The sequence below is a fragment of the Triturus cristatus genome, chromosome 6 (genome assembly GCF_964204655.1).
Source record: "Triturus cristatus chromosome 6, aTriCri1.1, whole genome shotgun sequence".
NCBI lineage: Eukaryota > Metazoa > Chordata > Amphibia > Caudata > Salamandridae > Triturus > Triturus cristatus.
The window spans coordinates 596,576,609-596,601,560 of record NC_140589.1 but is presented as its reverse complement, the minus strand read 5'-3'; the positions used below and the strand labels follow the sequence as shown (position 1 = coordinate 596,601,560).

The window sequence follows — 24,952 nt, the reverse complement described above, 5'->3', positions numbered from 1 at the left end:
CTTTCTACCAGTTCCAAAGACCCTGTAGACATTTACCTCTTCCAAAGATCCTGTAGACATTTACCTCCCAGCTTTTTCACCTACCTTTGGTCTGGGGGACAGATTCAAGATACATCAAAAGATGAGTCACCATCTTCTTTTTATGTCTCATTGGCTGATTGCAAAGACAACGGACACATTATGACAAATACTCAAAGATAGAAAAGCTGATTTTATCCTTGCGAGTCCTGTGAAGGAAGAAGGGTATTAAAAGACACTTTGAGAGTCCTCTCCATTTTCTTGCTCCTTTCAGAGATCCAGCTTCCCAGGAGGATTATAAGTTGGTCTGTGCATAAAGTATTTGTGTTCATGCTATCTGATGTGATTGTTTTTATGCGTATAAAACAATCATCTTGTGAGCTTTTGCTAAGGCAAGAGGTGTGAGAGCGGTCTGAGCGCTTTCTTCAGACTAGCTATAGTTGATATTCTATAGGTCGCCTCTTTTTTAATGAAAGTTTAAATGGAACATAGAGCATGAACAAGCTCTTCTGGTCTTTTAAACTTAAAACTCTTGTGTCTTTGGGCAAGAAGGCACTTCACAGCCTGAATATTAGAAGACTGTCATATTCTTTTCAGAAAGAATGACATCTTTCAAGAAACCTGATAGATTGACATATACTAACCTCAAAACTTCTGCAGGACTATCCTGTAGTAACAAATCTAGTATCCTGTCCTCTTTTTGCCACTGACCACAGATCAGACTATAAGTGCTCAATTAAAAGCAGGTTCCCCATGGGACCCATGTCCCCCTAAGATCATGCATCTGACACCTGAGATCACTGCAGCCTATCTCACAAGCATGTTCAATTTGATGTTCAATACAGACTACTTCCCCCCAAAAATCGGAAGAAAGCCTCTATTCTGCCGCTCCTTAAAAAGACCAACCTAAAAGCCATATATCCTAATAACTAGGCCAATCTCACCCTTACCATTTCAAGCAAAAAAGGTTGAAAAAGCCATTAACCGTGAATTAACCTCATTCATCAACTACAACCATCTGTTATATTCAACTCACTTTGGCTTCAGAAACCATCATAGCATGGAACTGGCTTTGATTATTGCCACTTAAGAAATCAGACTGACACTCGATGCCGGAGGGAATGCAGCCTTGATTTTACTAGACCTCTCGGCTGCATTTGACATGGTCGACCATGACCTACTTATCAATCGTCCTACCTCCTTAGGCATCAGAGATAGTGCTCCCTCCCTCAGTCATACAGTTGCTCACAGAGCCACTCAATCACTTATACAACCTCACACACAGCCATCAATCACCCATAGAGCAACTCACACCCAGTGTCTCACTCATACAGCAAATCACTCACCCAGTCACTCACTCATACAGGCATTAACACAGCTATTCTGTCACCCATACAGCCACTCATATACCCAGTATCACACTCATACCGCCGCTCGCACCCCCAGTCGATCAACCATACACTCACTCACACAGTCAGTCACTTACTCTTCAACCACTGACACAGCCACACAATCACTGATATAGCCACTCACACACTCACCCATAGAGCATTGCATTCACCCAGTCATTCACTCATACAGCCACTCACATACCCAGTCAGTCACCCATACAGCCATTCACACACTCAGTCACTCACTTCTATAGACACTCACCCACCCAGTTACTCACTCATACAGCCACTAACTCACCCACTCAGTCACCCATACGGGCACTCACACACTCTTTCTTATGCATACACGCATACAATTTATCTTTTTTTAACCATAAAAGCTGGTTCTAATGAGAACCGTTTTTTTGTTTTTTTACAGAACTTTTAAAGAACTTTTTGTAGTCATTTTACATTTTGTATAGTTCCGTTTTTTTAGCCACTAACATACCCACTCAATCTTCCATACAGAAACTCACATTGCCACTCACTCACCGATACTGCTACGCACAAACCCACTTATTTACCCATACAGCCACTCACACACCCACCCACTTACCCATACAGCCACTGACACAGCCGCTCACTCACCTATAAAGCCACTGACACCCACTCACTTATCTATACATACCCCCACTCAAACAGCTACTCACTCACCCATACAGCCACTCACACAACCACTAAGTCATCCACACAGTCACTCACATACCTATGAAGCTACTCACACAGCCACTAACTCACCCATGCAGCCACTCACACACCCACTCACTTTCCAACACAGCCACTCCCTCACACATACAGCTGCTCATATACCCACTAGGACATCCATACAACCACTCACACACACATACAGCCACTCAGACACACACTCATACACTGATACAGACAGTCACACAGCCACTCAGTAAGTTATAGTTGGCTCAGCTGTCTATACCTGCTGAAATTCAATGGTTTTGTACAAGTGAAATCTGAGCCTAACTATAATGTCTCTGTAACCTTTGTTTTTTTCAGTGACTATAAAGTCCCTCTAACCTTTGGTTTTGTCAGTGAATATCTATGTTTAAAAAAAAAGGTATTTCTTAACTGTAACCTTGTTTGTGAGTGAGTGCATTAGTGTCTCAGTGGGTGTGTGAGTGTCTGAGCGGGTCTGTGAGGGGCTGCATAAGTGTGTCACTGGGTGTGAGTGGGTGTGTGAGTCTCTGACTAGGTCTGTGAGTAGGTGTCATAGTGTCTGAGTGGGTTTGTGAGTGCCTCCATGAGTGTGTGTCTGTCTGTGAGTGAGTACATGAGTGTCTGAGTGTGTCTGCGAGAGAGTACACGAGTCTTTGATTGGGTCTGTGAGTGCATGAGACTCTGAGTGGGTATCTGAGTTGGTGCGTGAGTCTGTGAGTGGATGGGTGAATCTCTGGGTCTGTGAGTGGGTGCATGAGTGTCTCTTTGGGTCTGTCAGTGTCTCAGTGGGTCTGTCAGTGGGTGTGTGAGTATCTCAGTGGGCCTGTCAGTGGGCGCATGAGTCTCTGAGTGGGTCTGTCAGTGGGTGTGTGAGTGTCTGAGTACCATCTATTTTGCCCCTTTCTGCTCTGTTTTACCTTTACTGCTCATTTTCTGCTCTCTGTTTTGCCTTTTCTGCTTGTTTTTCTGCACTCTGCTTTGCCTTTCCAGCTAGTTTTTTTGCCCTCTGTTTTGCCTTTTCTGCTCTGTTGTGATTGGGTGCGTGAGTGTTTCAGTGGGTCTGTGGATGGGTGCATGAGTGTCTCAGTGGGTCTGTGGGTGGGTGCGTGAGTGTCTCAGTGGGTCTGTCAGTGGGCGCATGAGTCTCTGAGTGGGTCTGTCAGTGGGTGTGTGTGTCTGAGTACCATCTATTTTGCCCCTTTCTGCTCTGTTTTACCTTTACTACTCATTTTTCTGCTCTCTGTTTTGCCTTTCCTGCTTGTTTTTCTGCACTCTGATTTGCCTTTCCAGCTAGTTTTTCTGCTCTCTCTTTCCTTTTCCCCTGTTGGCTTTGGGTGTCTGAATGGTTTTGTGGGTGTGTGAGTGGCTTTTTGGATTGGCGAGTGAGTGTGTAAGTGACTGCTTGGGTCTGTTATTAGATATGAGAGTGGCAGAATGGGTGTGTGAGTGGGTTTCTGAGTGTCTGTATAGGTGTATCAGTAGCTGTGTGAGTGTATGCACCACAACAGAACATCACCTGCCCTGTGCGGCCCCCTTACAGGGGCCAATTTCGGCCCAGGGACCCCATCCCTTGGGGACCAGTTGCATCTCCCTGGGAGCCCTGGCTCCATCCATGGCACCCAGTGTGTATTGTTGGGGATCGTGGTGGGAGCCTTAAGGCCCCCGCGGTCCCAGTCGGCTCCCCACCTTATGCGAGAGCCGGCATTGCTCCTACCTGCAGGGAGGCACTAGAAATACACCTTCACCAGGATTTTGCCATTCAGTATATATGCGAGGTTTCATTGTGAGAAGATGAGGCATATTATTGTCTGCACCAGCAGAATGAAAGGATATATTACAGGGTTCAACCAATTTTACCCCCTCAACCCATAGTCCAACTGGCTGCAGGTTTCTTGGACTCATCGAAGCTTATATTTCAAGAGCTATATGAAAAACTACGTCCGTAGGCACCTCAACCTCTAGCAATGGTAATGGCAACACAATCAGTGACTCTATAATCTGAACCTCTCCTCCTGTCCAACCTGACCCTTCAATTGCTCCAGCTCAACCAATTATAACTGACCTTCAGCTGGTCTTACCTGGGACATCTTATGAATGGCCTCAGGTGACATTCTATGACCCTTAATCAGATAGCAATGATAGGTAGTGGACGATGATGAAAGTACACATGAACCGCAAATCCAAGGCGCTCAAATGCCAAAAGTGGGATGGTTGCATTCCTGCAAATGGAGCCACTTGACCCTTTCCTCATGACTCCTCTACTGTCGACATAAGAAAGTTCCACAATTTGATTGATCGTGTTGCTCAAAACGTCAACGTTTCTGTATAAATTGAATTCAAAACGAATTTGCTTTTTGATTTTTAAGACCAGGCTTGGGGATCCATTAGATCAATACCAAATCAGAAAATCTGTGGGAAGAGGGACATTCATTTATGCAGAATCATGACATAATTTCAACATCTGTGCCTCAAATTGAAAAGTACAGGGCAGCCTGTCTTTTTTGACACAGGTAATTTATTGTAATAACAAAGTGATGCCGGATCTAAAAGTGCATATCATAACTTGTCCCCTAACAGTCCCAGGATCTAGTCAAGAGAGAGAGGTGACCTTTTTTTTTTTTAAAAAGCATCTAACTGAGAAGCTATGAGAGGGCGGGGGAGAAAGGGATGTTGAGGGGAGGTAGGTAAGCCATTTGCCATCAGTGAGGACTGGGATAAAGAAATTCCACATTGGAATTGCCCCTCCCTCCCCAACCTCCTGGTCATAGATTTATGATAAGCTGCCCCGCAGTAAGCAGGCCAGGGTGTTGAGGGGTAGAGTTGATTGTGGATAGGTGAAACCGTGTCACAAGAAGCATAGTAACTCATGGTTACTCTAAGAACCCATGTTACTGCAACAATCCAAGCCTGCGCCCTCTGAGGGTAGACAGAGTATGATGTCAGGCTAACGATTCAGTACCCAGAAGTGGAGGAGTTTCATGCAATTTTGTACATGATGTTAGAGCATAAGACTGTGTGTCTCTACTGGGGTAACGATGTGCAGTGAATATTTCTGTGTAGGGTTAAAGAACTGCAGATGCAGAAGGAAATTGCATTAAAACGTCCAGTCTGCAGCAGTCTAGTTTTTGGGTTTTGAGATGTAAGAGTTTTCAACAGGTTCTGAATCATCATCATCAATTATCTTTATTTCGGTCGTTAAGACCATAAAAGAGTACATCAAAGTACAATAAAACACATTACAGTATAAAAACATTGCACAATTGAAATAAAATGATTAACTCATTAGATCATCTCAACTTGAGATTATTTTGAGAAGACGTAGGCGTGTGAACCACATAGACGTTAAAAATTTGGCAACAGCAAAGGCGATTGGGGGCGAAAGGTCAGACTTTAGTATTCTAAAAGCGGGGGATTATTGTTTAAAACCCATATTTCTAAGTAGGGGGCAAAGCCAGTACTTCCTTGCTCTTCGGTACACCGGACAAAAAAATAAAACATGCAAATCTGTCTCTTGTGTCTGCTTGCAAAAAGGGCATAAAGCCGTATGTTCCGAGTGTAGCCAGAGTGCAGTATATGCCCTAAGAGGGAGAGTATTATAGCGCCATTGCATATAAAGCTTCCTTGTGAGTGTGGGCCCATGTCATTAAAAGTCAACTCTAAATGGTAAAAATCTTTAAAAGCCAAAAAATGGGCAGTGTGGGATCCCTCCCTCGCATTCCTTATAGCATCTCGTAAATGATATTCACGAAAGGCCTTCGTGATAAGTTTACGTGAGACCCTGGGGCAAGCAGTCTCAGGATCGTACCACAAATCTGATCTATCAAGTACCTCACAAGTATGCTTTATATAACTTAACCATGGTATTTGTGTGTTGTTGCGAAGGCGCAAGATCTCTATCAACTCTGCTCTATATTTAGAGAGTTCTGGGGAAGACCATATTTTGCACCAGAGGGTTAGGGGTTTCAAGCCCAACTCCTCTGAGATCGGTCTTAAACCCAGATCTAGTCTAAGTGGCAGGAGAGGTGTACTAACAGGTAAAGCTGTCAACTGCCTGAGAAAAGTGTTCTCCGTTACCTGGAGCTTCTGTGGTGACGTATGCCCCCAAATTTCTGCTCCGCAGGTAACGGCCCCCCTGGCCTGAACTTTATATATTTGTATACGTGGGCCGAGGGGCCTATAAGTGAGTCCTTTAGTCATCCTGCCGATTCCGCCCACCAACTGAGTCAATTTCATATTTGCCCTTATTTTATGTGATTCCCAAGTCATACACTGATTGATGACTATGCCCAGATATTCAAAAGTGTAGACCCTCTCCAGCCTAGAGGACCCTATGGTAGGGCTCGCACGTGTGGAAGGAGGGGGGTTGAAGATCATGTATTTAGTTTTGGCGGCATTGATCTCCAAGCCGCGTTCCACACAGAATCCTGCAAAACCATCCAGGACCCGTTGAAGTCCCATGGGGGATTTGGAGAGCAGCAGGGTATCATCCGCAAACATAATTGCAGGGACCCTGCTGCCGTCCAACTTTGGGGCATCAATATCACTCAGGGTGCAGAGATGGTCTACAACCCCGTTGACAAACAAACAGAAAAGGGTCGGGGCAAGGACACATCCCTGCCTGACCCCCCTATCAACGGGGAAAGCGTCCGACAGGGTGCCTCCTCTTCCACATCTAACTTTTGCGTAATTCCCCTGGTGCAACCTTCTTAAAATTGAAAGAATGTCAACGGGAACCCCCATGTCCATTAACACCGACCATAACTTGTCTCTAGGCACCAAGTCGAAAGCGGCACGGAGGTCCACAAAAACTGTGTAAAGACTGCCGCCCTCAATCAGCACCGTCTTCCAGTAGAGTAAATTTAAGCGGAAGATTTGATCGGTGGTAGAAATACCCCGTTGGAAACCCGCTTGATAAGGACTCATAATCGCCGTGTCTTCGATCCATTCCTGGAGGCGATTTAAACTGAGTCTGCCAAAAATCTTTTGCGGTACATCTATGAGGCTAATGGGTCTATAATTGGCTGGGAGCAGAGGCGAGCCCTTTTTAAAAATTGGCACAATCTCTGCCCCCAGCCAAGTACCCGGCATAGCCATGCCTCCCAGGATGGCATTATAGAGAATCAAGAGATAGGGGGACCAGACATCTGGCTCCTGCTTGAACAAGTCGCCCGGGAGCCCGTCTAGCCCAGGGGCCTTTCCTGATGCGAGTCCAATCAGAGCAGCTCGTACCTCCTTAAGCGTGAATGGTTCGCCGGTCTCAAGGGGACAGTAGGGATGGCTAGAATTTACCCCAGCATCCTCAGATAATTTAGAGAGAGACTGGAAATGGTCCTGCCATACCTTAGCTGAAATATTAGGTTCTATGGCAGATATCAATTCCTCGGAGCCTGTGTTGACGCAGCGCCAAAATGTGCGCGAGTCTGCACAGGCCAGGAAGTTGGTAAGTTTGATCCATTTGTCATATTCCCACTCACTTTTAGCGTTAGAGGTCACGGACTTATAAGTTGTTCGTCTAGCCCTGATGTCCACGCCACCCCTTCCTTCCTTAATTGATCTCAGGAGGTCGGCTTTTGCCTTACGGCAAGCACCGTTGTACCAAGAAGGGCCCGGTGTTTTTCCATTAGACCTGGTTATTGGTTTGGTTAGGAATTCAGAAACCGTTTTGAGAAGGTCAGCATGTAGCTGTCCCAATTGAGAATAAATAGCCTCAGTGGTGTCTTTCTCCACAAGCGCCTCAAGTTTTTCAAGTAAGGGTAGTGCTTGTGCATATAGATTAGATATCTTGTCCGGGTGGGAAGATATATGCTCCCACTTCACTCTGCGCCTATTATTCTCGAGTACCCGGCACTCCTCAGTTTCCCTCATTTGATTTCCCCTGGCTGGGGAACCGGGATGTCTATAATTTAGTTCGAGGGCGTTATGATCGCTATCATCCCTGTTAGTAACCCAGAAATCTTTAACATGGGGCCAAGAAGACACACGGACCAAAACATAGTCCAATCTTGACTCGCTGCCCATTCTATTGAAAGTGCATCTTGCCGGAATGTCAGAATTGAACCTGCCATTACAGGCCCGAAGGCCATATTTCAAAGATAAGGTATTAATTTGCAGAGCCAAGGGGGACCATGTTTTTGGTGCCGGAGCCTGTGTGGGTGGTATATGCCACAGAAGATCCTCCTCCATAGCCAAGCCTTCCATAAAGCCTGGGAGGGGCTCATAGTGGCAGTTGAAATCTCCTCCTATAAGATAGGGGGTGCCCTCTGGTATATCATTCAAGACCAAGGCGAGCTCCGTTATAGTGGGTGACTCCTGGGTGATGTTAATTGGCCTCGAATAGATGTTAATCAACAGGAGGCTTTCGGCATTTGGCCACTCCAGCAACACAGCAAGAATATCTGCTGAATTAGTGGGTAATACATCCGCCCTGCAACCTAAGTCGGTAGCCACCCATGTTGTGAGACCGCCCGAGGGACGCCCTCTACCCCCCCAAGTTGCGTGTGTAGAGAATGTTGCAAAGCCCATATGATCGATGTCTTCTCTAGCCCACGTCTCTTGTAGGAGACAAATATCTTTCTGCTCAATAAAAGAGCACCAACACGGGTTGTTCAGTTTATTGGGAAGGCCCGCAATATTCCAAGATAGAATTTTATGGGGGGAGGAACTTAATGCCACATGGGGTGGACTTGGGGATAAGGTCACTTCCAAACCCATCCTCCGAGGGGGGGTTGAACCATAGTCAGTTCCATAAATAGCCCTCTCAGGTGAGATGGGCGGGAGAAAAAGACCCGCCCCTAAACCACCCTCTTCAGTAACTTTAGTATGCAGAAGGTGCTCCTTCTCCTTGGGAGGTGCTAGTTGTCTATTCTTAGTTTTGTTCAGAGCGCCACCATCCACGGGCACAGACGGTCAATCCACCATATCTAAAGTACAAAATCGATTGTGGGTTGGGACTTGGTCTAGTCTGGGGCAACCTATCATCCGGCGTTCCCCATCTGCCATTTGGACCCTGGTCCCATTTCTCCTAGGTACAAAGTCCCATCCTTCCTCAACTTACGCAGTTATTATGGGAGGGTAAAAAAATGAAAGAGGGAGAGATTGAATGAGAGATCCCGGTGTTGAATATGGCCAGCTACATATGTGAGATACTGTGCGGGGGTCCCTAAAATTAATCAATACACAGTCACCCTTGATAGTTTTTTTGGTGTTTCCAAGCCACGGGAGTCTCCTTACCATAAGGACCTCGCTGTTAATACCCTCTGGTAGAGGCCTGTTTTTAGAGAGCCAGTGAATGACCTTGTTTTTCAGGGCCATCACTGGTTCGCTAGTGGGTGGTTTTAATTCCGGAATACCCGTTAGGATAACTGTGTATGGGGCTGACTCAGGCGGTAAGTTAACTAGTCTGTGTCTGCTATCATGTCCCTGCAACCGTGTTGGAGATAGGAGTGGGATGTCACAAAGGCTGGGAATAATTTTCGGAGAGGGGATCGTGGGCCTGGGTGTTGGAGGAGAAGTTGATCTGAGAGGGTGTGGGTGAGCGAGCTGTTGTGAACCGCAACTATCCCTAGGTAATGGTACTTCTATGGGCTTTGTATTTACGTTGGTTGATTTAAATATGTCCCTTAACTGAACCATTCCATTTTGTAAGTTTATTAGGCGTGATTCCAGTTTTGCAAGACGATCTGTTAAGGGGGTGAGCAATTCACTCATGAGAGATTTTATGTCAGCGAGTGAAAGACCCTCCTCCCGTATTGCAGTTTTTGTGCTCGAAGGTCTGCTGGCCTGAGTTGGAGGTATAACCTCTCCCCTGCGAGCCACAGCCGGAGAGTTTATTTCTCCCCTAAAATCATGCTTTGGATTCTTTGGCCTACGCCCCCCTGCAATTTGGGCCCTTCCTTTTCGCTTAGGTATTGCTCCCTCACAATTCCCCTGAGTCGGCTGTAAAATAGGGGTGGTACTGTTAATAGTAGATGCCTCAGAGGCAGTATCTATTTTGCGTGTAATTAGGGCAGTAGAAAGCCTTGGGGGCGGAAGGGATAGTGTAGTAAAATCAACTGGGGTGGAAATATCACAATCTACAGTTGATGAAATCGTGTTATTTGGGTTCGAAGATGTCGGGGATCCAGATAACCCCCCCGTAGCAGGAATAACAAGTTCTGGCAGTTGTAGTGGGGAGGTAGCATGTTTAAGAGGACCTAAAGATGATCTTCTTACCCAGTCTATTTCTAGGGAAATGCACTTTTCTAGGGTAGTTATGTCGTCGATCAATAAGGAGCCAGCCTTTGCAAAGTATAAGTCCAAAGTACCTGTGGGCTTGGCAGCGGCCTGCACAGTTTTGCTCCGAGTTTCTCTGGCAGACATCATGAGTACTCGGGTCCTTGATCCTTCGCTATCGACTGTTAGGGAGGACGGAGGGTCTGCCCTGTCCCTGCCTCTTTCTGCCTCGAACGGCCTCAAATGGCCCGCTCTTTGCCCGGTCTTCGCCCCGGACTTCGCCCCACACGCGTCCCGCTAGCGCGTGTAGGCAGGGCTATGGTTAAATACAGGAAGGGGGCTATGAGAGGGGAGGAGTCGGGAAGATGGCCAGGTGCTGCTGGTGTGCGAGACGCACGGCACCCTGGTCGTCGCAGTCCCGAGTGCTTGGTGGTTGGACTGTTAGCAGCGGCGTGTCCCCTGTATGCACAGCGTAGCGTCCTTCACAGCATGCACGGGGATGACGAGATGAAGCCCAAGTGTTCCGCAGTTAGATCCGAGCCTTCGAGCGGTGGTTCTGAATCACTTGTACTCAAACCCACTAATCTGACCCCCCTTCATGTAATGACACTAGACCAAAGGGCAGACATGTTATTTGTAACATTCTTTCTGACACGTGAAGTCTTTAAGAGACATTTTCCATATTAAACAGCTATGACAGAAAGATCTGTGAAGATTACTTATGACAGGCAATCTCAGACCTAGAAGGTAATATTGCCGTTCGACTTCAATGGTATAGTTTGAGGTGGGTGTTCAGGAGTGGGGTCATGCACTGCCCTTTGAAGTATGCATATAGTCTTTTGTTTTTGTCTTCTTTTGGTGATCAGAAGCAATTGGATATCTTAATGTCTGGTGCGATATAGTCCTGTCACCTGAATCTGAATGTGATCTTGGTTTAATGGTTCTGAACACTATATAGGTTAGATCAGCGGTAGCCCTGTGGCCAAGTCAATACATGATACCACCGTCTTGCCTAGGATACAGTTGCTGCACCCCTTTCTTCTTCTTCTTCTCCATGCATTAGGTTTGATATTTTTAGTTGCACTTTTTACGTATTTCCTTGTGGTATTTTTACTGTTGCTGTATTTCCTGCATGATGTTGTTTATCTACCATGTGTGACCAGAGCTGACTTCTCATTTGTTGAAATCCAGGTATTTCATATGGACACACGAACAGTGATATTGAGGCACTAAGACGGGCATACCATCACATTGATCAATCAATGGGAGACACAAATGAGCCCAAAACGCTCCTTAATGTGGCAGAAAATACAATCAGTACTTTCCCAGATGCCTTGAATACTGAAGAAAAGGTTGCGAAAAATACCTCCAATACTGAATCAGGTAATTTCCTTTATGAGATGATAACTGATGGTTATTACATTTCATTAGCCTTCCTTGACTAAAACTAGCTGGAGCTGTCAGTTTGTTGCTGAAAAAGGTGACCACTTTTCAGCCATATTTTCTGCTTTGAAGAAGTTATGATTTACGGTTAGAATTTGCACTTCCAATTAATGCTTGGTGAGTTTAAATGTAACTTTTGTTCTGTATAAAGCCAGTAGAAGTTGGACTTTTTTTGTATCACTTGAATCTCTGTCCTTGACATCCATCTTGGACAATCTTTGTTTGTAGCTTTACTTTTGTTAAAGTGCTGATGTAACCTTCATCTTTTTGAATGATCAATGTACTCCAGTGCTAATAAAATTGACAAACCACTATCTTTTGTTATGTTTTCTCAGTTAAGAGATTATAAATACATTACTCGCGGTTCTCTGGCTCATGAAAGGGCTAACCTGTTGATGGAAGAATGAAAGGGGTATTATGTAGGAAAGTCACATACTGAGTGCTTTTGTGAATATTTGGTGATGTTTTCTTGAAGTCTTAGTGTATAAAATAATTCAAGAACTTGGTAACTATTAAGAAATGTTTCAAACAAAATTTAGGACATATCTTTTTCATATCATTATTCTGAAAAGTTGAGGCAGTATGGTGATTAGCACTATCAGTGCATAATGGTCTGACCTAAAAACGTTGGGCAACCAGTCTAGCTATGGAGAAGCAATCATTTTATAGGCCTTCTTGACACATAAAATTGTGGCTGGAATTCTGTCTATTGGGATCCTCTGAAGGCACATAGATGGAGCGTGTTAAAATATTCCAAATCTGAAGAGATTGTGGACGATGTGACGTTAACTCAGAGTTAAAGACCATGGACAGAATCTTCTTAAGTACTTTAATCCCTACGCTGCCCGGGCTTCTCTCCTCCTTCCACTCACTGTGCCAAATTAATTTTTTGTTTTTAGCTATTTGGGGTAGTTCACCCTCAACTTTCTGTCCACAAACAATATTAACACCAAATTTGCATCCTTTTTACCAACATCCTGGGAATTCTAAAAGTACCCAGGGTTTGTGGATTCCCCTGGAGGAGACCGAGAAATCGGCTAAAATACAGCTAAATTTGTTTTTTGGGGGGGGGGGGGAAATAACGGTGAAAAAAGGCTGCAGAAGAAAGCATCTGGATTTTTCCCCTGCAAATGGTATTAATTAAAGGTTTGCAGTGCTAAAATCACCAGCTTTCATGAACAAGCAGACTTATGTCAGAGTACCAAATTATTCAACAGAGTTTTGGCATTTTACTGGTATATAAACCATTTTTCCTATTTTTTGGGTGCTTTCAACCTCCTTCCAGTTAGTGGTAAAAATGGGTATGAAACCAATGGTGGATCCCAGACAGCTATACATTTCTGAAAAGTAGACAACATTCTGAATTCAGCAATGGGTCATTTGTGTAGGTCCTTCAAGGTTTTCTTGTAGAAAGTAAGAGTTGAAATAAAAAAATATTGACATTGAGTTGGAAACAAACAGCCATTTGTGTCGTGGCCTGGAATCCTCAGGATCGAACGTTGCAAATAATGGTCCACCTCTCGACACCACCACGGTCTGAATTGGTATACACAGACTCAATGGAGTGGTCAAGTGGGGGAAGGGTAGGAAGGGGACAGCAGGGAGGGAGATCTGTAACGACAACCAAAACAACTATAAGCAAATAGCAGTAGTACACATTGATCTTCCTTTCCCCTTACTGACCCTTATTAAGGAGGGTCTGCTTAACAAAGAATAGTACCTGTAAAGAAAGAAATATCTTCGCTGCTAATTCTGGGAGTTGTCACACACATGGAGACATGCTGTTATCTCTGCAAAAAGAATACCATGGTAAGTACTTGCAAGGCACGTGCAACATCAGATAAAGATTGGAACACAGGTTAGTGCTACCTACCTATACAACTTTTCTGTAGACTGAGACAGGGGTGTGGAAGAGCCGTCCTCCTGCTCACTCTCTATACCCCTGCTGTTGGATATATATATATATATAGAAAGAAACCAGCATGAATTACATGACCCGTGTACACACTCCACAATCTCAAAGAAAGAACCCAATCCAGCCCGTAATTCCAATGAGTCTTGGATAAGACTGATTTACTGGGTAACCTCAATTGTATGCCAAAAGCAACGTGATATAGCAATGTCACCAATAGTTCTTGGCGGTGAGTAGAAAATAATAGTTTTGTATACAATGGAATCAATATGTTTTTTCCCTGCAAGAGCTGCGGGTTGCTCGCCAACAGGGAAAAAACGAGTTGGGCAATCCTGCCCCTTAGAGGAAACAATAGGCGTTTTCCCTGCAAGAGCTAATGATTGCTCTCCAACAGGGAAAACGAGTGGGCAATCCTGCCCCTTTGAGGAAACAATAGGCGTTTTCACTGCAAGAGCTACTGATCACTCGCCAACAGGAAAAAAAACGAGTTCTAAATTCTTGCTCCCCCACAACCACCAAGAGTTACAGAGGCAAGCCAATGTGTGACGTCCTGGAACAAAGTTCACCTCTCTCCTCTGCGAGAGTAACGGAAGTGGGGCTCCAAAGAATATGTGTGCTCCGCAAGGAACCGGCAAATGGTTCCGCCAATGGAGCAACACCAGGTTAAAGCTTGACAGCCACTAAACGAATCGGAGCATGGCGCTGATAAGAGCACAGTGAAGGAATCAAAAGGGTCGGTGCTTTTGCACCCTTACCAGCCTCCTAACTCAGCGCGGCTCCCACAGGAAAAAGTAAGCGTCAGCGTCCTACTGCCCTGGATGCGTTTAAGACGAAAATGTCTCGCGCGAGTCATGACGCCATCGACGTCATCATGCTGAGGCTCCTGGGAAATGTAGTTCCCTCAAGTGTTGTTCTACATAACGCGCTGAGTCAGTGTTCTTTGATGCCCTGCCGGTGGGCTGTAACATTTGTGCCTACATTTTACCTGTAACTTCTAACTATGCAGATTTTCAAAAGCAATGCACTGTTACGTCCGCTGGACCCTTCTGGTTGCGGGCATATATAGGGCTCGTAGGTTTACCAGGAAATCCGAGGTACATAGAGCCAATAACTGAGCTGGACGTACCAAGATTTTTCATTGTGTACCGGGTATACAGCAATTCATATGGTAAAATATAAAGAGTGAAAAAAGGTATCGAGGAAACCCTTGGTATTTCCGAAATGGGAACAAGATATGGAGTTTAGAAGCAGTGATTATTTCCACATCTTTGAATTTGTGGGTACCCATACTAGTATGTGAATTAAAGGGCATTTTTCAAAATTACTTCTACACACTGTCTTACATTTGGAAGGCACACATTCAGAGAAAAACAATAGTTAATAACACTTGTTCTACTATTCTGTTTTCCCCCAAGTCTACCAATAAAAGTGGTACCTCACTTGTGTGGGTAGGCCTAGTGCCTGCGACAGGAAAAGGCCCAAAACACAATGTGGACACAAAAAAATGTTTCCACTGAAAACTGATGTTGTTTATCTACCATGTATGACCAGAGCTAACTTCTCATTTGTTGAAAATCAGGTATTTCATATGGACACACAAACGTGGTAGGAAATTGTGCCTGCGCAGTGATCCCAGACAGAAATAAGAGGAAAATGTGATTTTTGTTAGCTAAATTTGAAAATACAGGGGATTCGAGGTACGAAAACTTTGGGGGACCTACTCAAGCCACGCATCCTGGACTCCACCGGGTGTCTAGTTTTCAGTACTGTCGGAGTTTGGTAGGTTTCCCTAGATGGCCACCGAGACCGGGACCAAAAACGCGGGTGACCCCCCTTGCAAAAAACAATTTACAAAGAGGTCTTGGACACAGTACCACACCTGTTATATCAGTGGGAGTCTATTTTGCGTGGTGCAAGGATCATGAGAAAGAAGAGCTCATTTCTCATTAGTGAAAAAAATTCCCATAAACAATTGCCAAAAGATGATCAGCAAACAATTGTTCCCAAACATAGATCAGTTTACTAAAATCATTGTTTTCATGAACTCAAATATTAGAAGAAATAATGTTCTTAGACATATGCGGTGGAATTTTGAATGATCCTTTATTATTTATTCTTTTAATCTTCACGAAGTAGCCAACGCGTTTTGTCCTTTTAGAGGACTTCTTCAGGGTTCAAGCAGGTATTATCCTTGTACACAGGTGTTTGAGCTCCAAAATTTAGAGGCAAGACAATCTTGTTCTGCATCAAAGGTAAAGCGATTTAAAAAGTCGAGTCATTCCAAGGTTAGCTATATTTCTAATCAAAATTTTCAAGCCAATGTCGGCCACCGCATCTGTTACAACGCAGTCAAGGCGACAAACCGCCCTCCTCCAACTCTTCTCTGTCAATAATATCAAAGCATTAGTAAATTAATTAAATTCATTATTTAAATTTAATAAATGTCTTAGAACGTTATTTCTTGTAATTTTTGACTTTATGTGAAAACAATGATTTTAGTAAACTAATCTCTGTTTGGGAACAAGTGTGTGCTGACACCCTTGCAAAACCAGGTTGTTTTATGATAGCTAATTTTGATGTCTACACAATATGTTTTGGGACCTTTCCTGTTGCGGACACTTGGCCCACTCACGCAAGTGAGGTAGTATTTTTATCGGGATACCAGGGGGAACACTGAGTTGTAAAATATTTGTGGTATCTGAAAGAGACACGTTAGTGATAGATTCCTTACCTTAGAATATCCCCAGGCGTCAGACTGGGTCCGGAAAGTTTTCGTCAGCTGTACCCCTGCGCGTCGGCAGGTGTCGTCATGCAGGTCCGCATACGTCGCTGGCGTCGTATCCGCCGAGATGACGTTATCGGAGCTGCTTAGACGCACCCACGTGCACTGACGTCAGTTCTTTCTTTTTCCGCCGCAGCAGCGCAGATCCGAGAGAAAGTGGTATCCCAGTTAAAAGTTTTAACTTGGTTTCTGACAACTTCTTTTGTTGTGTACTTGACTCCTGGTGCAATAGAGCTGCCCGGGTTTAAGTCCTGTAGGGCCTGCTGTCGAAACATGTCAGTATCGGACCCTCACGACGTGTGTCTCTTCTGCTTGGGGAACACCCATGACCCCGAGGCGTGCCCCGATTGTCGGGCCATGGCGCTGAAAGCTTTGCGGGAGCGTTCCCGAAAGTTGTTGGAGGTCCGGCAATCGGTTCCACGCCGAGCGAGGTCCCGATCCCGTGGGAGGTCAAGGGACCGGTCGCGGAGCCATCAGCATTGCTCGTCGGAATCTGGGACAGGTAAGTCTAGGTGCCATAAAAAGTCGAAGAAGCGACGTCGCTCTTCCTCTACCCCTCACTGGTCGCGAGACGCGGTGGAGGGGGCGGGCGGTAACTCCCCCGTGGCTCCGTTGGAGCCTCCGTTGTTGCCTGCGTCATACTCACCCTTTCCGGGCCCGCACGCGACTTCAGACGAGGTGCAGGCCTTTGTCGGCCTTGCGCCATTTATTTTCCCCGCCGGGTCCCTCCGGAGTGCCTTCGGGCCCCGTGGATCCGTCGTAAGGGTTTGCGCCTGTGCCGCCGCCTCTGGCCTTGGCTACGCCGTCACCATACCCTGCGGCACCGGCGGCTCCAGCCTCGGCGCCGGCCTCAGTGCCGGCCCTGGACCCAGCTTCGACACCTGCGCCGAGCGCGGCGCCGTCGCTGATGCCGGACGACGCCAAACCGGGACTGGTATCTTACCCTCCCATTCCATTTCTTGGAGGGGAGTTTATCCCGTTTCCCACGGCACCTCGTCCTTACCAGCCTCTTCAGCAACCGGTGGTCGAAGGGGAATACTGGGAGGGGTCTGAGGACCCTCTTGCAGATCAATGCGAGGATGAGCCTGAGTGGGAAGGCGATGTGGAGGGTCTAGTGGACCTGGATTTCTCTCCACACCCTGGTTCTCTGTCCCCTTCTTCCGTGGCCATGGAGGAGGTTGGGACTTTTTTGGTAGTTTTCCGTAGGGCAGCAACGAGGCTCTTAACCTCAAGCTCCCTGCTGTGCCTATCAGGACCAATCTCCTAACTGAGGTCCTGCAGCCGCAGTCTTCCTCTGCGGAGCCGTTACTGCCCTTCAATGAAGCTCTTACTGATATCCTGTTGGGCACCTGGTTTAAACCTAACACGGGAGTCCCAGTAGACAAGGGTGTGGCGCACTGCCATCGCCCGGCGCCGGGCTATCCCAGCTTTCTCACACAACACCCAACGCCTGAGAGTCTGGTTGTCCAGGCTTCTGCCTCGCCCAGTGCGTTCCCTTCTGCTCCTCCAGACAAGGAATCTAGGAAACTGGAGCAATTTGGGAAAAAGATTTTCACATCTGCCAGCCCTGGGTTGCGGGCGGTGAATACTGCGTGCCTGCTAGGCCACTATTCCCATTCTTTGTGGGACACTGTGGCACAGGTGCTACCTCAGTGCCCTGTGGAAGCACGAGCGGTTTTCTCCCAAGCCATTACCGAAGGGAGAGATGCTGCCAAATTTACTATTCGTTGTGGGATTGACACGGTCGATTCTCTCGGTAGGGCACTTTCCACAACTGTGGCTCTCTGGCGTTATGCTTGGCTCCGAACTACGGGCTTTTCTGGGGATGTCCATAACACCCTGTTAAACATGCCCTTTGATGGTACATGCCTCTTTGGTGATAAGGCGGATAGCACCCTGGAACGCTCGGGCCACGGCCCAGTCCTTGGGTCTCGCCACCGCGCGTACTCCCTCGGTGTCCGCTTTTCGGTCCTTTCGAGGTCAAGGTCGGGGCGCACAGGCACGTTCTTTTCAGACCAACAATGCTGCGCTGCCACAGTCTCAGCGCAGCCCGGATGTGGGACCCGCCGTGGTGGGTCATGAGGGCAGCGGACAGGTCAGTACACCACCTCCCTTGCCGCCACCGCCTCTAAACCTTCCTAGTCCGGTGTTTCAGGCTCACCTGATGCCAGTGGGTGGCAGGATTCGCCATCAACTTCCCCACTGGCGCTCCATAACCTCGGACAGGTGGGTTCTGCAAATAGTCCGAAGGGGCTACTCCCTCCCCTTTGAATCTACCCCTCCAGCCATGTCACCTCAGTCCCACCGCATGTCGGGGGAACACTTGGCACTTCTCCACCTGGAAGTTAAGGCCCTCTGACGCGTTCTGATGCCAGAAGTAGGTCGTGGTTGTTACTCCCACTACTTCTTGGTTCCAAAGAAGGACAATGGTCTGCGCGCTATCTTAGACCTCTGGAACGTCAATCACTTCCTCCGGAAGGAGAAGTTCAAGATGCTCACGCTTGCTCAGGTCTTGTCTGCCCTAGACCCGCAAGACTGGCTGGTAGCGTTGGGCTTGCAGGATGCTTATTTTCATATCCCCATCCTACCAGCCCACCGGCGTTGCCTACGGTTCACGGTGGGCCATGAGCACTTTCAGTTCACCGCGCTCCCTTTCGGCCTTACCAGTGCCCCTCGGGTGTTCATTAAAGTGATGGCGGTGCTCGCAGCTCATCTACGCAGAACAGGGGTTTCAGTCTTCCCCTATCTCGACGGCTGGCTGTTGAAGGCGGGCTCGCCCCAGGCAGTGGTCTCCCACCTACAGACTACGGCCGACCTCCTGCATTTGCTGGGGTTTTCCATCAGCGTGCCGAAGTCGCACCTGATTCCCTCTCAGAAGCTCTTCTTCATCGGAGCAGTTCTGGATACGGCGCAGTTTCGGGTTTATCCTCCCGAACAGCAAGTCTGGGACATTCAGGCTATGATTCTGATCTTTTGGCCCTGATCCTGGGTTTTGGTCAGGAAGACACTGAGGCTGCTGGGCCTCATGGCCTCCTGCATCCTGCTGATCGATCATGCCAGATGGCATAAGCGGGCTCTGCAGTGGGACCTGAAGTTCTAGTGGACGCAGCATCGGGGGAACCTGTCCGACTACGTCCAGATCTCAGAGGGCACTGCACAGGACTTGCAGTGGTGGCTCACGAACCAGCGTTGGATCAGCGGCAGATCCCTCTCCCTTCCCCAACCGGAGCACACAGTTGTGACGGACGCGTCCCTCCTGGGATGGGGCGGCCACATGGGAGAGGCGGAGATCAGAGGCCTCTGGTCTCCGGCTGAGTCCAAGCTCCATATCAATCTTTTGGAGCTCAGGGCGATCATAGATGCACTCAAAGCATTCCTTCTCTCTGTCAAGGGGAGAGTAGTGCAGGTGCTCACAGACAACACAACCGCCATGTGGTATGGCAACAAACAAGGCGGGGTGGGGTCGTGGACCCAATTTCAAGAGGCTCTATGTCTCTGGACGTGGCTGGAATGTCAAGGCATTTCCTTGGTGGTTCAATACCCGGCAGGTACCCTGAACGCCAGGGTGGACAAACTCAGCCGCAGGTGCATATTGGATCACTAATGGCGTCTTCACTCGGAGGTGGTGCAAGGTCTCTTTCAGCAGTGGGGAGAACCTTGGTTAGATCTATTCGCCACCGAAGAGAACGCGCAATGTCAGCAGTTCTGCCCGTTGGAGTTTCCAAGGCGGCCCTCGCTAGGCGACGCTTTTCGTCACCAGTGGAGTTGCGGTCTGTTGTACGCCTTTCCACCTATATCACTTCTGCCCAGAGTGCTTAAGAAGATCAGGCGCGACCGGGCCCAAGTCATTCTTGTGGCACCGGACTGGGCTTGAAGAGTTTGGTATCCCGAGCTACTCAGTATGAGCGTGGATCCCCCGATCCGTCTGCCTCTTCAGGAGGATCTCCTGTCGCACCAACAGGGGACGGTCCTACACCCAAACCTGTCCAGCCTCCACCTCCTTGAGTGGAGATTAAGCGGCGACAGCGGATTCCATTTGACTTGCCTCACGAAGTCTGTAATGTGATTCTGGCAGCCAGGCGTCCCTCCACTAAAACATTATACGCCTGTCGGTGGAAATAATTTCTGGCATGGTGCACAGCGAAATCTGTTGATCCTCTAGCTGCCCCTCTTTTTGAGGTCCTATTGTTCCTTCTTTCTTTGGCCCAGCAGGGCTCTGCTCTGGGCACTATCAAGGGCTATCTTTCTGCTCTTTCAGCCTTTCTTAGGCTGCCTGATCAGCCCTCTCTTTTCAAGTCCCTAGTTGTCAATAGATTTCTTAAAGGCATTACTCACCTTTTCCCTCCTATTCCTTTTGTGATGCCTCAATGGGACTGGAACCTGGTTCTCACATACTTGATGTGCGCTCCCTTTGAGCCTCTTCATAACTGTCCTTTGCAGTTATTAACTTTGAAAACTGTCTTCCTGGCGACCATCACCTCCGCTCTGTGGGTGAGTGAGCTCCAGGCTCTTTCCTACAAACCTCCTTTCCTGGCGATTTTTCCGCACAAGGTTGTGCTTCGACCGCGTCCCTCCTTTCTACCAAAAGTAGTCTCTGCCTTTCATCTAGGGCAAACTGTCACACTGCCCACTTTCTTTCCGCCTCTGCACCCTTCAAGAGAAGAGGAGAGGTTCCACCGTCTGAACCCAAAATGTGTGTTTTCGTTCTATCTCAGCCACACACAAGAGTTCCGGTTGGATGACCAGCTCTTTGTTGGCTACGTGGGCGCCAAGAAATGCCGGGCTGTGCACAAGCGCACAATCTCCCGATGGTTTGTCTTGTGCATTAAAGCCTGTTACTCTCTGGCTAAAAAAGGAACCTCCGGTTGGGCTGTGCGCCCATTCTACCAGGGCGACAGCAGCTACTACGCGACTACTATACGACGCGGTGTCCCCCTGCAAGACATCTGTCAGGCGGCCACTTGGGCCTCGTTGCATACTTTCACTAAGCACTATTGCCTTGACAAGCAGGTCGGAGAGACGGTTTCTTTGGTCGTTCAGTCCTCCGTGACTTTCTGGTGTAATCTCACTTTGCAGACCCACCACCGGGGTTGGTATTGCTTGGGTATGTATTCTAAGGTAAGGAATCTATCACTAACGTGTCTCTTTCAGATGCACAAGTTACTTGTGTAACAATATATCTGTAAGCGACATTAGTTAGTGATAGATTCCTTACTGCCCGCCCATCCTCCCCGTTCTGCAAACTGTTCTCTAGGGTTCAGGTCATCCCTTTTAGGGCCCTAGTTCTATTGCATCAGTAGTTGGTCTCTGGCATGGCTCTGCGCTCCTGGCGCGGGAAAGTTGTGTACAGAACTCACGTCAGTGCGCGTGGGTGCGTCTAAGTAGCTCCGATGATGTCATCTCGGCGGATACTACGCCAGAGACGTACGCGGTGACGTACGACGACGCCTGCCGACGCGCAGGGGTACTGCTGACGAAAACTTTCCGGATCCAGTCTGACGCCTGGGGATATTCTAAGGTAAGGAATGTATCACTAACTAATGTCTCTTACAGATATATTGTTACACAAGTAAGTAACTTGTGCCGCTTTCTGATTCTGGATGAATATGGCATAGTAATGCAAGGAAAATGTGTGACTTTAGTCTTTAGACTCCCGCCGCTGCTGTTGAGCTGTCTTGCACATGCGGTGCTTTCTTGGTCGGAAACCACTCCATAATAGATGTGTGACAGCAGCGGTGACCTACTTAGCTGGATTATATTACACGTGATCCCTTCCTGGTGGCAGTCTTCTTAAAGTGTTGCGCGCTGTACATTGCATCTGGAGGGAAGGGGGGGGAAGTGAAAACGTGCTACTGATATGGAGCAGGCAGTGGGGTGTGGTGCTGGGTCCCACAATACCACACGGGAGCTACACTACATAGATTGGCTGATCCACCAGGCCTCACATCGACTTGTCATGGGACGACTACGCTCTGCAAATCAGAGCACACATCTGCAGGCTGCACTATGGCTTCTAGGGCATCAGATGGAGATGCCTCGAAACCTGGGACCCGGGCCTTTCTGCGGCAATGGAAAGCAAGGTTGACACTCTTCTGGCTGTCATAGAACATTCCAGGACCTCCCTAGAATCCAGGATTGATAGTGTTGTCACAGACCTGGCACTGCTACGTGCAGATCATTGCAAGCCTGTGGACAAGGTTGACTCGACAGAGTGGATCGTAGAGGGTCTACAACCCACAACCTGAAGCATGGAATCTTCATTGATGTTGCTGACCGACCAAGTGCCCACATTGAAGCGGAGGGAAGATCCAGGAGGAACAATATCTGCATAGTAGGTTTACCGGAGGAAAACGAGGGCCGAGATGCTACTGCATATATAGAGGGCTGGTTGCAAGACCAATTGCTTCCACATGCTCTATATCAATATTTCACCATTGAACGCACTCACGGGGTTCCAACACGCAAACCCCCACCTCGTTCTTATCCCAGACCTATGGTATTTAGGGTGCTGAATTTGCACCATAGAAACCAGGAAGCTCTCTGAAGTGAATGTAATGTTTTTTCCAGATTATATAGTTGCAGTCCAGCATCAGCGCAACACACTCATCGATTTAAAATTCAGACCCTGAGAATTAACCCTGAAATATACGCTTCTCTACCTGGCAAGATTTTGCATGGTCGCTGATGGGTGCACGCACTTCTTTGACTCTCCGGGGGAGGCATGGCGCTGGTTAGAGTCCTATGGCCCCCCCATACTGCTCACCCATCACGGCCCAGCACTAACACAAGCAAGGCAGCTTAGCGGATCCGCTGCCATAAACATGGGCCGAAAGCAAGATGGGCCTCGGCCCCTAAGACTGCGCCAGACTCAAACAGATAATGCTGAGCTCCACCAAGCATTAGAACACATGGCTGCACGTGCGGCGATGTCTCAGCACTCAAGCACCGGCACGGAATCGCTCCACTCATTCAGTGACAATACCTCTACCACCACCGGGTCTTCCAAACTGGACTCTGTGCCTCCCCCAGATGTGACTCCACAAGCATCCAACAACATCATTTGAAGCTACTACCAGCATACTTAGTCTCTACTCACCCTTGCTGTATACAGATACACTTGCAGTGAATGATGTATTCCAAACCCTGTAGATGCTGGAAGGATAGTTATATTAATTATTGATATGTTTTTCCAATAGCAGGCATGTGGGCCTGCGCCCGCCTCTGGCACACCATGTTAACCTGAGTTTAAACTGATATGCTGACAACAGATGGTGATTGTATATCTGAGAGGTTTATACACATGATGCTCATCTCTGCTTCCCCCCCTTGTATAATTACACTAGTTAGTGGACAAATGTCTTTTAAGTCATGGTTTGGGCAGACACTCGGTTGATGTTCTGCTCTACTTTTAGTCAAGGTTTTGCATTCTATTGACCTGTTCTGTAGTTTTAGGTTACACACCAAATATGGCTCTACCTCGATCTCACATTGTTGCAGTCACTGTCAGATTCTCTCATGAACACACAAATGTAGTTTCCTGGTGCTGCCTCAACAGATCTTTCCCTTATATACAACTAAATAGCAAACTTTAAAGTACTGACATGGAATGCCACACTCCTGCACGCCTCTACGCTATCTACTCTTATCTGAAGCGCCACCATGTACACATTGCGCTATTGCAAGAGTCCCATTTGATACGCTCAGAGGCGACTAAACTGAAACGTCGGTGGCGTGGGCAGATTTTCACCACTGATTTTGCCTTCTATGCTCATGGGGCATTGGTGTGGATCAGGCCAGGGGTCACGTTTGCTACAGAGGAGGTGGAAGTAGAACCTGAGGTCAGATATGCCCTTGTCTTGGGTAGACTGGATGGTAGGCGAATATTAATTGGTAGCCTCTATGCCCCTAACACAGATCAAACATACCTCAAATCTCTCTCTGCGGTTCTCTCAAAATGGAATGGAATACCATGGTTGTTGGGTGGTGATTTTAACAGCATACTTGATGTCAATTTAGAAGAATAGTTTCCCCCGTTGCCTCGAACCACTGCTTCGTCAAATGCTAAAACACATACAACCTGGCTAAGCAATTGGGGTCTCATGGATATTTGGTGAATGTGCAATGCTACAACTAAGGTATATTCTTTCTACTCTGCACCACATTCTCATCATGTTAGAGTAGAAAGGCTGGTAGGTACACCCGAGCTTGTGCAATACGTCACACACACTCACTCGGACCGTAACTGGCAATATGTACAATTCGCGTGGACCACGGTCAATCCCCCGAGTCCCTCTTGGAAGCTGCAGCCAGCGGCCTTGAAGGACCCTCCTTTCCGTTTATGGGTGAGCACAGCTATTATGGAATATTTTTACCCTAATGATGCCACCACGGGCATATGCTCACTGGAGTGGGACACATCTAAAGTGACACTGAACTGCGTATGCCTGGGCCTGCATTGGAATATCTGCAAGGTTCTAGATACTGACC

General features: G+C 47.4%; 1 protein-coding gene across 4 annotated transcripts in view; it reads left to right on the top strand.

Annotated features, from left to right (window-relative positions):
* The window catches only part of CEP162 (centrosomal protein 162), an 857,607-nt gene that overhangs the window by 262,229 nt on the left and 570,426 nt on the right, over positions 1-24,952 (top strand). For all 4 annotated transcript variants that reach the window (XM_085611039.1, XM_085611040.1, XM_085611038.1 and 1 more), the window contains exon 10: positions 11,520-11,711. In XM_085611039.1, coding sequence (XP_085467165.1) covers positions 11,520-11,711 — 192 coding nt within the window. The remainder of the gene's footprint in view (positions 1-11,519; positions 11,712-24,952) is intronic.